The sequence below is a fragment of the Tetrao urogallus genome (assembly GCF_951394365.1).
Source record: "Tetrao urogallus genome assembly, chromosome: Z".
In the NCBI taxonomy this organism is placed as follows: domain Eukaryota; kingdom Metazoa; phylum Chordata; class Aves; order Galliformes; family Phasianidae; genus Tetrao; species Tetrao urogallus.
In genome coordinates, this window is record NC_136816.1 from 4,360,784 (window position 1) to 4,375,979 (window position 15,196).

Sequence of the window (15,196 nt, forward strand, 5' to 3'; positions counted from 1 at the left end):
TTTGATTAAATCCCAGCCATTTCAAATACTGCAGCCTAAGTATTTCTGCATGCATATGCATTACAACAGTGGAGCACATTACTGAGAAAAAGTGTCTGACTGACTGAAAAAGAATTTGCTTTTCCAAGCCAAGGGCTAAATCATAACAATCACTTTAGTTATTGAATAACATTTGTGTGTGTGTGTGTGTTTTGTCTTTTGCTTTTTGTCATTTTGCCTGTTTATCTCGTAGCTCTGTTCCAAACTTTTGCTGAAGGGAACTGAGAAATGATTTGAACAGCGATAAATGTGGAAATCACAGATCCAAAACACTGCCAGAACTCAGCATTGCTCAACAAAAACTTTGTACATTTTAACAAGTGAAAAAGCACCAGCTTTAGACCGAGATGAAACTATGCAAATCAGAAGAAAGAAATTGAGTTACTGACTACAAAATTCTGTGGTAAAAGCAGTACACATTTAAGAAAAACAGATCAGAGATGTACAGAAAAAAAGTTCAACAGATTGGCTGGCTGCTTCAAGTATGGCAAACATTTTATTAGCTACTGACCAAAGCAGTAGAAACTCTTGCACTTTTCTTGTTTGCAGATCATAAGAGTTCAGACAAGCCCATGGAATTATATGTGATTCATAATGTGATTTACAAGCTGTGTTGTAGCATGCACTGGGACAAGGTGGGGGATGAAAGGATAGAGCACAGCTCTGGTGAAGAAGACCAGGGGTAGCACTGGAAGGAAAGCTGGACATGAGTCAAAGCAATGTGCCTTCACAGCCCAGAAAGCCAACCTGCATTATAAGAAGCGTGGCTAGCAGGGCAAGGGATGTGATCCTGCCCCTCTACTGTGTGTTGGAGAGGGCTTTGGCCTCTTGGCAAGCGAAATCCTACTGAACCTCCCGGTTCCAGTGGGGCATCATTGTGACAGCATGCATTGTGATGAGGGTGCTTCTGCCATTCCCACCATAGATTCACAATGATCACCTAGTGACGCCCCACTAGAACCCCCAGGAGGTTCAGTAGGATTTCGCTTGCCAAGAGGCACAGCAAAGACTGCTTCGTTGCAGGAATGTCTGCAAGGACAAATCCCAGTTTCACTGAGCGAAGACGCTCCCGCCCTGCGGAAAGGGGTCAAGGATCAGCTCGTGATGCTCATTCCCAGGTTTGTCTTCAGCAGCTGAAAACCCGAGTTCCTGTGTCTCGCTGTCCTTCAGGTGACAGCACCGACTTTTCTCCTCTGCATTTTGCAGGCCCTCGTCAACTGCAACCCAGACCTTGGGGGAGAGAGCCCTCGGCTCCTCGAGCAGCGCGGGCCGAGATCTGGCCAGAAGAGGAGAGCCGCGGCCGCCCCCCGCTCTTGTTGCTGCCAGCACTGCATGCCGGCAGCGGGTCCGGCAGCCGGCACCCAGGCGGTGGAGGCCGCGGGGCCCCGGCCGCATAAGCGCCGAAGGACGGCCCGCAGCCGACGCCAGGTCGGAGCCGCGACCACGCGGCCAGCGCGTGCCGGAAGCAGGCGGCCCGCGGGCCAGTCCCCGCCGCCACGGAGCGGCGGCCGGATCCCTGGCGGCACCTTTGTGTCTCGGCTCTCGTTCGCCGCTTCGCCCTTCGCGGGAGACGGCTCGGCACGCGGCCCAGCGCGGTGGGAACCTCCCCGGCACCCGGGAGCGCGAGAGCGGCGGGCTCCTGGGGCCGCCCTGCCTTTCCACGCCTCGCCCGTCGCGGTGAGCGTGCAGCAAGAAGTCAGGGTGATGGCACCGGAGTGGGAGCCCTGCGGAGCCCCGCGGCGCCCGCGTAGTGCCCGCGGCTCCGGCTGGGTGGAAGCAGGCTGCTGGCTGCGCATCTGCGGCTCCGGCTGTGTGGAGGGAGGCAGCTGGCTGCGCGGCTGCGGTGGAGGTGACCGATGGGCGCCGTAGGGACAGCGGGGGCGTCAGCAGCCGCGTGGAGGGGCTGCCAAGGCGGTGGCTGGTAGAGCGATAGTTCTGAAGATAAGATATCTTGGTAATAAATTAGTTCGGTTGTTCGTCACGTCCTTTCGTTCGTTCGTTCGTTCATTCCTTCAGCGGCGAGATCGAGATCGCGGGGGAAGCTGTTTGTCGAAGGCTAAGAATGCTTTGCGCTCCGCCACGCCGCAGCGCGGCTCCCGACGCTTTCATTGGTCCCCCAGCTCGGCCGCGGGCACTTCGCTGCATTGATTTCTCCTGATGTAGCTCCGACGGAAGGCCCGCACAGCTCCTGTCGTGCTCGCAGCGCCCCCCAGCGGCAGTCCGCCCCGTGCACCCGCTCGGCGTCGGCTCCGCCCGGCTCGCCGTGCCGCGGTTGCGCGGAGGGCGGTGTGACAGGCAGTGCGTCCTGCGCCGAGCCGGCAGCCGCCCCGAGCCGCGCTGTAGCCGTGCCGCCATGCTGCCCAACACTGGGTAAGGCGTCCTCGGCTTTCCTCCTCCCTTTGCTCCTTCTGCGGGGCGGCGAGCTCCGAGCCACACCGCCTCCCGCGCCTCGGGGTCCCGGGGCAGAGCCGCGCTGGGGCGAGCGGGGCCGGGCGGAGGGACAACGGGGGGCTCCGCAGCCCTCTCTGGGCGGGGGGAGGCGAGGCGGAGCCGGGCGCGGTTGTCCCGGAGCGGCTAGGCGGCGGAGCCGGGCCGGGAACACCGCTCGGTGCTGTGCGCTCACGGGCCAGCTGCGTGAGCGTCCGGAGGGCAAAGTGCGGCGGTGAGTGTGCTGTAGGATCTGCGCTGAGGGGCTTTTGCAGCGCTTCTCTCGTGCCTGGAGCTGCTAAAGAACGGGGGCATACATTGTCCTTATTTGTATGTTGTAAGCAGTTGTCATAAAATCCAGTACAAGTGCGGAAAGCGTCCATGCTGCAGCCTGGTTGCCCATGCTGCTTGCCCATGCTGCAGTGGGCTCCCCTGCATCCCCACGGGTTGCCCCCGTGCCTGCTGAGGAAGGAGCCCAACTTCAGAATTGTAACAACCCTGAGACTGCAGAGCTGGGAGGTGAATGTGACATTCTGTCTCCTTACCAGAATTCAGCGCATTGGAGCCTTTAGAATATTGGCGACTTGAAACAACTTCCTACCAACTTTGTAACAACTTAGACAGTTGAGTGCTTTAGGAAAGTCTTGCAGAATGCTTCACATTTTGTGCAGTTCTCTCAGTGACACTGAAGAAACACGAGTAGAGTCTGATGCATCTGGCTTTGCTGGCGCTCTCACACTGTGCTGAAGGGGACAAACTAAATGGTTATAGGAAAACTAAGCAAGAAGGTTTAAAAAGCAAGCAAACAAAAAAATCCCATCACAATAAAAGCATGAGAGTATTGAGTCAGCTCAGCGTTTCACTGGGGATGAAATAAAGGTGAATTTTCCCTTTTACATCTCTGATGTCAATGAACAGTTTGTGTGGGCTTTTGTAGGAAACAGAATCTGCAGAACTGATGGAGCTCCAGAGAGCCCCTGAGGGGCTGCTGTTGGGTTTCTCCAAAAGTGTGCATTCTCCAGGCTGAGCTAGCCCAGTCCCTAAGTCTGTCCTCACAAGAGCTCCAGCCCTTGGCCAATTCTGTTTCCTTGTGCTCAACTCCTACTTGTCAACATCTGTCTCATATTGAGAGGCTCCAGTTTGGACACAGGGTCTAAGTGTGGTCTTACAGGTGCTGACTAGAGGGGCACAATCCCTTTTCTCCATCTGTGCTTTATGGTTCTTGCGTCCTGGGATGCTGCTGGCTTTTCCTGGTGGGCATACTGCTGAGTTATGCACAGCTTGCTCTCTGCCAAGTTCCCCATTGCCTATTTAGCCTTTGCAGCTCCCTGGCCATTCTTTCTCCAGCCTGTATCATTGCAGGGACTCTTCAAAACTTCATGACTGTCCTTGCTGACTGTCATGAGGCTTCTGTTGACATTCATCTGACCTGTCAAGACTCCTCTGGATGGCAGCCCTGCCCTCAAGCACATCAGCCATTTGTCATCCCTTTCCAGTGCACTTTGTATTCTCCTCTAGGTTGTGATCCAGATGTTGAACAAGACCAGTGCTGGGGTAGATCCCGCTTAATAGTAGTCTCCAGGCAGAATATTGCTTCTTACCCACCATTCCCTGAACCTGTACAGTCAACCTTTCTTTTACCTCTCAGGCTGTTCAACCACACAGACCATTCTACGTATTTACTTGGATACAAAAGTATTTTGGGAGACAGTAATGAAACCCTTGCTAATGTAAATGGTGTCAACTGCTCTCACTTTGCCCGCAAATTCTCTCACTCTACCGCAGAAGGTAATCGGGTGCAAGCCCATGCTGATAGTTCCGAGTCATCATAAATACATATTCAGGGGAGGAGCTGGTCCATGATTTTCACACCAACCTGGGGAAGACTGAAGAGCTAGCACATCTGTGAGTTGGTGGGGCATTTTTTCTGGCTTCTTTGACTATGTGTCACCCATTCCCTTTCCCCTAGTTGACAGGGGACTCCAGTGATTCCTATGGCTTGTCAGGTATGAAGAGAGAGGCCTTGCAAGGGCGTGAGCACGCCTGCTACAGCCTGATCTATGGACATGTATAGCTGTGTCCTCTCAAGAAGCTTCTAGTTCAGCTCAGGTTTGATATTGTGTAAAACTTCTTCTCTTGAGAGTGATGATTCATTGGAACATCTGCCCAGGGAAACGTGAAGTCACCAGCCCTGGTGATATTCAGGAAGGCTTTAGATGAGGCAGTGAAGAAGACGGTTTAGTGGGCATGGTGGGGATGGGTTGATGGTTGGACTAGATATAATTGAGAAGGTTGGAAAAGACCATGATTACCTCTCATCGATGGCTCCTTTTTCTTGTCCTGGTGAACTGTGTTCCTAAGCAAGTAAATCTGGTGAAGACCAAGGCACTAAGCACCTCAGGCACTACCAGTATCTGCTCTCACTGAATCACCCACACCACTCAGCAATGCCTTCTCCTTGTTCACCCTCTTCCTACCCACGTAACAGCAGATAAACAAGTTACCACTGACCTCCTTTGCGAGTTTCAGCTGCGGGTGAACTTTGGTTTTCCTCACACCATACTGACGTACTCAAGCAGTGTTCTCAGTTCCTTCTTTGTAGCTCACCGGTGCTTCCACTCCCTGTGTGACACCTTTGTATGTGGGGACTCAGTCACAAGTCAGCTGGGCAGCTGTGTCAGCCTGCTGGTTCACCTGCTCTCTAGGACCCAATTCTGCAGAAGGCAGTGGCTTGAATTCACAGTATCACAGAATGGCCTGGGTTGAAAGGGACCTTAAGAATCATGGACCTCCAACCCCCCCACGGCAGGGCTACCAACCTCCACATTTAATTGGCTTCTGAAGGGCTGTGTTGGCTTCCAGAGATTGCTGATGACATAGGATGCCAATGCAGAGGAATATTCCTGCCCCTTCCTGCCTTGCTTCATTTTTTTGCCCTCTGAAAGTAAATGCCCTCTTGCAGGCTGTTTTATTTGGAAGTTTTCAGACTGGAGGGTGAAGAGGAAGTGCCAGAAAAACACTGATTATGTTGAGTGTAGCTCAAAGTGGAAAGAAAGCTATATCAAATTTGTTTTCTGAAAAAACCTTGAAGTTGCTGCAGCATGTGCTTATATAGATTGTTTATCAGGGTTGCAGTCTTAGACCTCTTGTTTTTTTCATTCAGTTATGGAAAGCAGCATGGGCTTGATGCAGAGCACCAAAGTGCAGAATCCTTCATTTGGAAAGCCCGTGGTCTGTAGGGCTTTATTGTGAAATATGCTGTAGCACAGAGTAGACTTTTTTGCTCTTCAAAAATTCCTTGGCATTTTGTGTGTAAGAAAAATGTCTTTCTGGTGCTCTAGAACTTGTTAGTTTCTCCAGAAGGTTTGGTTGGATAGATTTGTGGGGAATTATCGGATTAAAGTTACTGGAAAACTGAATTTATTGTAAAAGCCTTAAGAGAAATCATGGTCATTTCTGAAAATCTGATTCTTGGCTCTTGTCTTTGGCACCCTGCTCTGGCATGGTGATTCTGGACTTTGCCTTTATAGTGCATTGAGCCGCCTGTCCTCTGTGTTCAGAGGGCTGAAAGAAACAGAGAGCTGCAGTGAGTGTGAAAACATTAGAATTGGTTGGGTTTTTTTTGTTTTTAGAAGTAACACCTTTTCTGTTTTTGGAGAATGCAGCAGTTCTGTTGGGGGCAGTCTTGGATTACTGTACAAAAAAGTAAAAATGCAATTGGGAGACCTGCACAACCTTCCAGCTTCCTGGTATTGATAATGGAAGTCATCGTATGTTCAGTGGTGGTGAAAGGCTTTGTTACAGATTTATCCATTTATTCTGTATTATGGGTCTGTTTTCTTTTTGTGAAATGTTGAAGGCAATTGACTGTTGGGAAAACTGCACTGATTGTTTTTGTCCTGAAGAGTGCAAGAAGTCACTGAGTTCCAGATTTTGCTTTGTTCCCCCTCTTGTTTTCCCTCTACCTCCCACTCATCTTCAGGAAACTAGCAGGCTGCACACTCTTCATCACTGGCGCGAGCCGTGGAATTGGCAAAGCCATAGCCCTGAAGGCTGCCAGGGATGGTGCAAACATTGTGATTGCTGCCAAGACAGCTGAGCCTCATCCTAAACTTCCTGGAACTATCTACACAGCTGCACAAGAGAGTAAGTTGTAATCAGGGTGGGCTTCAGACCGTGGGATGTGTGCATGTCCTCGCTTAATTCTCATGTATGAGTGGGAAACTGCTTAGACTCTCATAGCTCCCATTCAGCTTTATAAGGATGAGCCCAAGTGCTTCTCTTCCCTCGCAGGAATTCTTCAGGTATTAAAGTTTGATGGTAATGAATACGCATATGCATAAATGTAAAAATGCCATGTTAATTAAAATGTGTGGTGAGCTATGCACGTTCTCAGTGTTAGAATTTTGTCGTGGCATCCCTATTCATTATGCAGTATGTGAAAGGGTCGTAATTTGAAAGATGTAATTCTTAATGCATTCATTGAATGAGAGATTCTCAGTAGGCAGTTTGTGCAGTCTGAGAGACAAATTCTGTGTGTTATTTTCTAATCACACAGTTGAAGCAGCTGGAGGAAGGGCATTGCCATGCATTGTCAATGTCAGGCAAGAAGAGCAAATAATTAGCGCCGTGGAGGAAGCTGTGAAGACGTTTGGAGGTATGCTGTGGGGCAGGGGACAGGCTACCAAGCAGATTAGTCAAGGAAGGAAAGAACACCCTAACCTGCTTTACTCCTGTTTTTTTTTTTAAATACTTTTTTTATTTCGCTGCTAATGTGAGGTGACTTATTTTAAAACCAGGGATCGATATTCTGGTGAACAATGCGAGCGCCATCTCTTTGACCGGCACTTTGGAAACAGAGACCAAGAAGGTCAATCTTATGATGGATGTCAATGTACGAGGAACCTACCTGACGTAAGTGCTGAGATGGTGAACCAAAGCCATTTTAACAAAGTGTGTAATGCTTATCTGAGATATTGGTGCAGAAAGTAATAATAACTAAATAGATGTATGAATATAGTGTGGCTTTTTTTGTCTGTGGAGAAGATAGGGAGAATTTCCCATCTGACAGAGTGTATCTGTTGAATTCTTCCTGATTCCTGTGCAGTAAGAAATCTGCTAGTGAGTCACAAACACTGTCACTGGAAAGAGTTGAAACCCCAGCTTGTTTATGCAGGTTGTAAAAGACAGCATCTACTTTAATGATTTTATGGTTGAGAGTGTTTTTCCTGTGGCTGACAGTATGCATGTATCCAGATTAAATGCATGAGTAGCAGGCAGTTAGTGTAGTTCATAGCAGTGCTGTTCTCCCTAACACACTTAGTAAAAATTCTGTTAGAGAGCCCATGAAAATGTGCACCACAATTGTAGAAGTGGCAGTTATGCTTTACGGATTGATGTAAATTCCAAGTTGAATTAAATATATGACTTTCAGTCTCTAGAGTGTTGGTTTTAAGTTTTTCTTGGAATAGTCATCATAGCTTTTCACTATACCATATCATTTCTTAACTGTGGTTTTAAAAATGAAATAAACTTGTGATCAGAACATAATAAATATGGCACCAGATGATACTCTGCACTGGTAATTTGGCTTGTTACTACATCATGGTTTATTGCCCTTCCAGAACTATTACAAGGAGACTATTACCTGTGAGCATCTGGAAAATCTGCTTTAGTAGATGTTGCTGCACAGCTTGGAGGATGCAGCCCAGCTATTAGATATGAATGCTGTTCTCGAGATAAGTGAGATAGGACAGATTTTTTTCAGTTCTTTTAATCAGAAAAAATATTTGATTACAAGGGAAGGGTTTTAGCTTATCATTGGATCTCTGTGAAACTACTGCTCTGCTGTAATGGTAAGTGTTCTGTAAGAGTGACTGTCTTGCCTGATTCTTCTCCTCCAGGTCTAAAGCGTGCCTTCCCTACTTACGGAAGAGTAAGAACCCCCATATTCTGAACCTCAGCCCGCCTTTGAATATGAAACCCATGTGGTTCAAAAATCACTGTGGTAAGTAGCATCCACTGCCTTTGTTGTTATGTGTTGAGAAATGTATGAATAACTAATGAAATGTGAAGGAGTGCCAGCCAAGAGTTCCAGATATTGTGTTTTTAGTCCTCACTAGAGATTGACAGGAATGGTTCCTCAGAGTGTTTTGCACTTTACTTGAAATAAATTGTTTTCTGGTGAAACCCAGTGCAAATCTCATGCCCTGGTATGTCCTTTATATTTTCAAGAAGGTTCTACAGGTAAGAGTTACAAGTTTTTCAGAGGATTTCTTAAGACTACACAATGTTTTCTATTTCCAATAGAGATAGAAAAGCAAAATCTTTTTTCTCTGTGCTTCTGCATTTGACTAGATAGCCATAATGCTCAATGCTGTCTTTTTAAACAGAAATTATCTTTGAGGAGTGAAGGAGACTCTAATTGTGTCTTCAGGCTAGAACGTATGTTGCTCATTTTAAACCTGTAGATTATCTTTTAAATTTCAACACTTGTAACATGGTTAAACAACTCTTGCAAGTCCGTGTTCCTTCCATACAAGATTCCCTTCTCAAAATAGACAAAAAGGATTTACAATGTGCTTTTTTTCTTTTCTCTTTTTTTTTTTTTTCCCCTTTCCTATTAAATACTGGTGTAAGGGGTCTCTGAGAAAAACACAAGAAAAACACCACGCAGTTAAGGCTCAGTCATTGTTTCCATTTGTCAAAAAATGTAGACGTAAGAACTACAGTTCTTATCTGCTGAGGATGGGGGGAGTTGGGAGAGTTTCTGTACTCTGGGAAGATACTGCTTTGACCCCGGAAGGTTGATTTTCCATAACTTATATCCTTCAAAAGTAAAAATCTGTGCATAAACTCTAAATTTGTATCTTACTAAATATAGGATTTTTGTGAACTTTTTGTAGCCTACACAATTTCTAAATATGGCATGTCCATGTGTGTCTTGGGAATGGCAGAAGAATTTAAAGGAGAAGTTGCTGTCAATGCTTTATGGCCTAAAACAGGTGATTATTATGAATTTTTGTATTTTGTCTTATACAGGTGTTTTATTTAAGTTTGAATAACTGCTGGGACTGATTCAGGAAACTGAGCAGTTCTGCAAATTTTTTTGTGATCAAAGATGTTGTATGGGTATTGGCTTCCTTTCCTAGTTCTCACTATAGCCTTGTCACTTTCATTCAAACTTACCTTCAGCCTGAGTGCATTCTGCTTCTTCTTGACCTGTCTTGTCATTGCTCCTTTATACATGACTCAAGCCTTGGTTTGCACAGAATCATTGAGTATTAACATACTTTCATTTGTAGGTATTAAATGTCCAGTACTATTTAGAATCCCCAGCTAGTTAGATTGCCAGAGAGTAGATGAAACTGACAAGATACATACCTCAGTAGATGTAAAAAACAATTAAAAAGCCCCATTCCTTGAAGTTCTGGTTCAGTGGGCCAGCAAGTGCTTTTTCACACAACCATCCAACACTTCTTGCAAGTCACAGCACATTAAAGAGCTGTAGAAAAATAACTTGTGTCCATCTTGTACTAGCTCCAGTTTATTGTCCGTGGGTCAGTGAGGATCAGGGCTGCTGTTCAAGGTTTGGTCAGCTGCTGAACAAGGAGACGAGTGTCTTGAGAGCACTAGAAGCATTAAGTGAGCTCTCAAAATTGTGTATATCAGTGTTTCCTTGATGAAAACTGTTCATGTGACCTGAAAGACAAAAGTTTGTAATGTGCAAACAGTCTGGAAAGAAAAATGTTGCTTTGAAAGGTTTCTCTGCCAAAACTAAAAAAGTTAACTACTTTAGAGTGAGAGAGAGGTGACTTTCATAGTATGTATAATACAATTGTGAAGTTTCTAATTTAAAGAATGTCACATATATGTGATTAGCTTCAACGCTGGAGATTACCACTGTGCTAGTATGGTTCTATTGGTTCATCCAACTCTTTGAAATAGGAAAATATGCTGATAGTGAGATGCTAGGAGCTCTCCATTTATCTAAAAGTGAAATGAGGTAGCCTGCCTAAAGGATGTAAGAGCGTGTTTGAGTAGTAGAGATATTGCAGGGTCAAACTGGAAGATGCTGAATGTGTATTAGTACAAAACCAGCAGCGCTTTTATGAAGTAGGTGGAATGATATTCGGATTGTGAGAGAGGAGATGTTCAGAACCTTTTCATATCAGTTTGTGCCCATAGTTTTGCTCTTTTAAGAACAATAATAGTTGGCAGTAATAGGAAAGTAGAGGAGCACGGTCCAGGAAAAGTGGTCAGGTTAATCAGTCCTCAGAATAGTGGAATATCCTCATGCTGCCACCTGGTAAACCTCGCATGGCAGAAATCATCTCAAACTGTTACAGTTATTAAAAAAAAAAAAAGGAGTCTTACTGGGCCATCACATTTCAGCAGACTGAAGAAAGGCAAATATGTTTGAAAAACATCTAGCTGTATGTACACTGTACCTTTGATAAAACTCTGTTTTTCTGTTTTTCAAATCAGGTGAAATTAGACACCTTAAGTATGGATTTTATTTATGGATCTAACACAACCATTCCGTGGACTCTTCAAAAAGTTGTTTGAGTTTGTGCTATTGGGTTTCTCATCTTTAACTTAGAGACACTTGTTATCCCACAAGTTATTGCGGAGCTAAAATTAAGTATTGAGATTTTCAGTATGGTAATTGTTGCAGAAAATATTTTAGTTACTGATGCACATTCACTTTGACAAAGATAGTTGTCCTGTTAGTTTTTCATGTCCCGAATAAAGCCAGAGGAAGTCTTTGTGTGGAAAGTATTGATAGAAGGGTTGAATAATATGAATGTTATAAGGAGTTCTTCCCATTATTCATCTTTTGGTTTCTTTAATACTTTTCAATTAAAGGAATCTTTACACTTGGAGAATTGTTTGCTGGTTGAGCATTCTTTGCTGGTTGATGGTATTACAGAGCTTTGTCTTCTTATGATAAATTTTCACACGAGAGGAAAATAAAGTTTATGCAGTTGCCAAAGACATAAGAATTTTATGTCATCAGTGTTAAACTGGATTTTTTCTGTCCTTCAATTTTCTAGTCATACATACAGCTGCGACGAATATGCTGGGAGGAGCTGGAATAGAGAAGCAGTGCAGAAAAACTGACATAATTGCAGATGCTGCATATTGCATTTTAACAAAGCCAAAAAGTTTCACTGGAAACTTCATTATTGATGAAGTTCTACTGAGAGAAGAAGGTGTTAAGGATTTTGATGTCTATGCAGTTGCACCAGGTAAAAGAGATCTTTAAAAGGAGAAGTTTGGGAAGGAAGGAGGACTGTAGGGAAATGTGAATATTCCATTCTCTTAGCCTCTTATGTGAGTCAGTCAAAAGATGCTTTGTCCCAAGTTTGAGAAAATGAATGGGAAAATGACGTGGGAAAGCACATAATAGTTCACTGAAGCTCTAATCATCAATGTCCATAAAATTAAAAAAAAATTCATTAACAAAAAGTAAATAGACTTGCACAATTGCTGCATGTGTTACTACTTACCAAATAGTGAGATAGCGTTTCTTCATCTTCAGATGTTTCTCACTGCATCTGTAAGAGCCTTCCAGGTCTGATTTTAAATGTACCAGATCCTAAACATGTCACCTCATGCTATGCCTTCTTTCCACCTGTAGTTCACTTACTTGTAAAGTGGGGTGCTGTTTCCTTCAGAATGGATTCCTGTTTGTGCAGCTCACCTTCACTTGGGCTTACTGTTATTGTTCAACTCCCCTTTAGGTCACCCCCTGACTCCTGACTTCTTCTTGGATGCTGAAATTGACATGACAGCCACAAAATCAGAAAGCCATGGTAGGGCAAGCTCTGCATGTACAAGTTGATTATTTGTGGTGATAACGAATGCCCGCTGTATTTTAACTTATTTTTCTTTTCTCCCAAGCATTTGGATTACATTCAAGCTATTTGGCAAAATCTCTTTTTGTATTTGGGGTGTTTGATTTATGGAAGTGACTGTAGAGCCTGCAACTTTTACAGTTTATAATCAGTGCCTTACTTTGAACAATCTTTTTTTTACCACCAGAATTAAGTAGTATGAAGATTTGGAGTAAATAGTGCTGGGAAAAAAATTAAAAGCAATCAGCATATTTTGCAGGAGTGTCTTGCAGCATTTAGAACTTGACAGAGCCTCTCTTCCTACATGAAGTTCTCAGAGTCATACATGATATGAACATCTAGAAGATGAAATGGAGAAGTTTTTTATAAAAGGATCAGTTTCACTTTTTCAGAATAGTAATGTGTCTGGTTGGAGGGCAAACAGGAATACTGATTGGTTTTATAGGACTGCCTAAACAAATATAGGAAAGGGGATAAAGAGGCTAAGTTTGTATAGAGTCCATTTGAAAATTTGTATAGAGTCCCTGAAAATACTACTTGTGAGTGTGCTCTTGAACTTTCTGCCAGGAACTGATGTTGCTAACTGCCCTGACCTCCAGCACAGGTTATTTAGTAGCAATTCATAGAGCAGTCTTAATTATTTCCTGATGCGTAAGACACCTAACTGACGTTCTACAAGACTTTTGTCACAAGCTTTATGTGCCTTGTAAATTGCAAATGTTCTTTCTTAATGTTAAATGAACACATTCACTGCAGTGTAAAAAGTTGCTGATTAAAGTTGTGAATTGATTTACAGCTTAGAATCTTTTGCAGAAGAATTACTGAAAATATATATATTCTTAGAAAGATACACAAGTGAAGCATTTGAAGATGAAAGTTACATTATTAAAGGCACTGATAGATTTTTGTTTTGTTTTGTTTATGCTGCCTCGAGTCTGTTGAGTAAATTATGAGGAAACTGCGAGTAGTCAGAATTAAACTTTTCCTGTGGTTTCATTTTTAATATTTTGACATAGTAAGAAATGAAACAAATTACAGAATTCTTTAGTGCTGTATACCAGTTCCAGTTTCCAGTTATTGAAAACTTCCTTTATTAATACTAAAATAACAAAATATTCATTTTTCCCCAAGAACTAAGAAGTTCAAATCTTAGAAAATTGGCAGTGGTCAGCAGTGCTGCATTTATGCTTCTTCATATGTTAAAACAACAGCGTTTTGGCATTTTACAGAGAAAAATGATCTGTTTCTTGTAGGTGCTTCGCAGGCATCGGATGGAGCCAAGGTTAATGCAGAATCTGCTTCAGCTGGCCCTGTTGCAGAAACATTCAGAGTTATTCAGGGAGAACTCAATAAAGAATTAGTGAAATCCACCCAGGGTGTCTTTCAGTTTGAACTGTCAGGTAAAACCATCACTTGTAAAATCCTCAAATGCTCACTTTTCTAGCAAGAGGTAGTCTGAGTTTTCACATGTAAATGCTCATCTTTCAAAGCTGGTCTAGGAACAGGGCATCCTTGGGTATGCTCCATAAGATGCTGCTTTTCAGGGCCAACTTCAGCACTTGCAGGATTTACTGTGCTGCTCTTGTCATAGGGAGATGCTTTCTGTGTCAGCAGCATGTGCTGCTCTTTCGAGGGATGTGGTGTATTTTCCAGGTGTTTTGTTTCTGCTGTGTCACACTGCTGGCTGTGCTGCACAGGGTCAGCACAGCACTTCTGTTCCAAGCCCCCGCTGTCTCCAGCTTCGCCAGCAGCTGCTGCCTTGGGCTTGTCCCCTGACACATGGCACTGTGGGGCATCTGCTGGGACTAATCTTGTCAGCACAGAGAGTGCAGGGCAAGTGGCAGCTTCTGGCATGTCTCACATGAAGATGGGAGAGGAAAGCTGGCTGGGATAGCAAAGGGTGGGGTACATCAGTCCTTGCAGTGCTGCCACAGCTTCTCCCTGTTCTGCTCAGGTGATGAAGGAGGCACTTGGTACCTTGACCTGAAAACCAGCAGTGGGAGTGCTGGGTTTGGGAAGCCTCCTGCAGCAGCTGACGTTGTGATGAGCATGTCGAGTGGTGACTTTGTGAAGATGTTCACTGGTGAGTAACAAATGCGTTTGGCAGAGCAGGGGCAGCTACTGGTGGCAGGAAACGTCCTGCTGATGGATGAGCAGACAGGTTCGTCTCTCTTTGTGGTCTTGAAATTGGATGAGCTGTGGTTGGAAGTGGATGGCCTTTAAGTTCCCTTCCAGCATAAGTCACTCTGTGAGTTTATGATTTTATAATAAAAATTTCTAGTGATTTGTTCAGTAGCTATTGAAATTTTCAGAGTGTAGCTTCAGAAAACATCCAGCCAATCTGTTGAACTTCTTTTCTGCACATCCCTAATTATTTTTTCATAAGTGTATGCTGCCCTAACAGTAGTACTTGGTAGTGAAGTAACTACTAAATACTGCTATATGATATCAAAGCTTTTTGTCTCCAGTTCCTTTCCTTCTCCTGATGATTCTGTATCTTCTTTTTAGGTAAATTAAAGCCAACCATGGCCTTCATGTCAGGAAAATTAAGGATTAAAGGTAACATGGCACTAGCAATAAAGCTAGAGAAGATGCTGACACAGTTTAATGCTAAACTGTGAGGGGAAAGCTGTACCATCAGAACATCCAGCCTTTCTTTTATAATAGCAGTGCTACATTTTAAAATGATGATCTACTTTTTTTGGTGGGGGTTGAAATACAAATATTAGTTTGTTAAAGAAGAACAAATCAGTTTGATAAAGACTGGAAGGTGTTTGTGATTAAACAATTCCTTCTTGAGAATACTTCCATTATGTGACTGGTGTTTTTCTTTTTTTTTTTTTTTCTTTTCTTTTCTTACACTCCTTTGG

At 44.1% G+C, this 15,196-nt stretch overlaps 1 protein-coding gene across 1 annotated transcript; it reads left to right on the plus strand.

Annotated features, from left to right (window-relative positions):
- Positions 1 to 2,392: 2,392 nt before the first annotated feature.
- Positions 2,393 to 14,947, plus strand: HSDL2 (hydroxysteroid dehydrogenase like 2; the record flags this gene model as incomplete). The annotated part of the gene is made up of 11 exons (XM_079548384.1): positions 2,393 to 2,409; positions 6,449 to 6,612; positions 7,025 to 7,123; positions 7,266 to 7,380; positions 8,370 to 8,473; positions 9,372 to 9,470; positions 11,523 to 11,717; positions 12,213 to 12,284; positions 13,580 to 13,726; positions 14,281 to 14,409; positions 14,835 to 14,947. 11 exons carry the CDS (start codon positions 2,393 to 2,395, stop codon positions 14,945 to 14,947), a joined length of 1,254 nt encoding a protein of 417 aa, XP_079404510.1.
- Between the last annotated feature and the right edge of the window lie 249 nt (positions 14,948 to 15,196).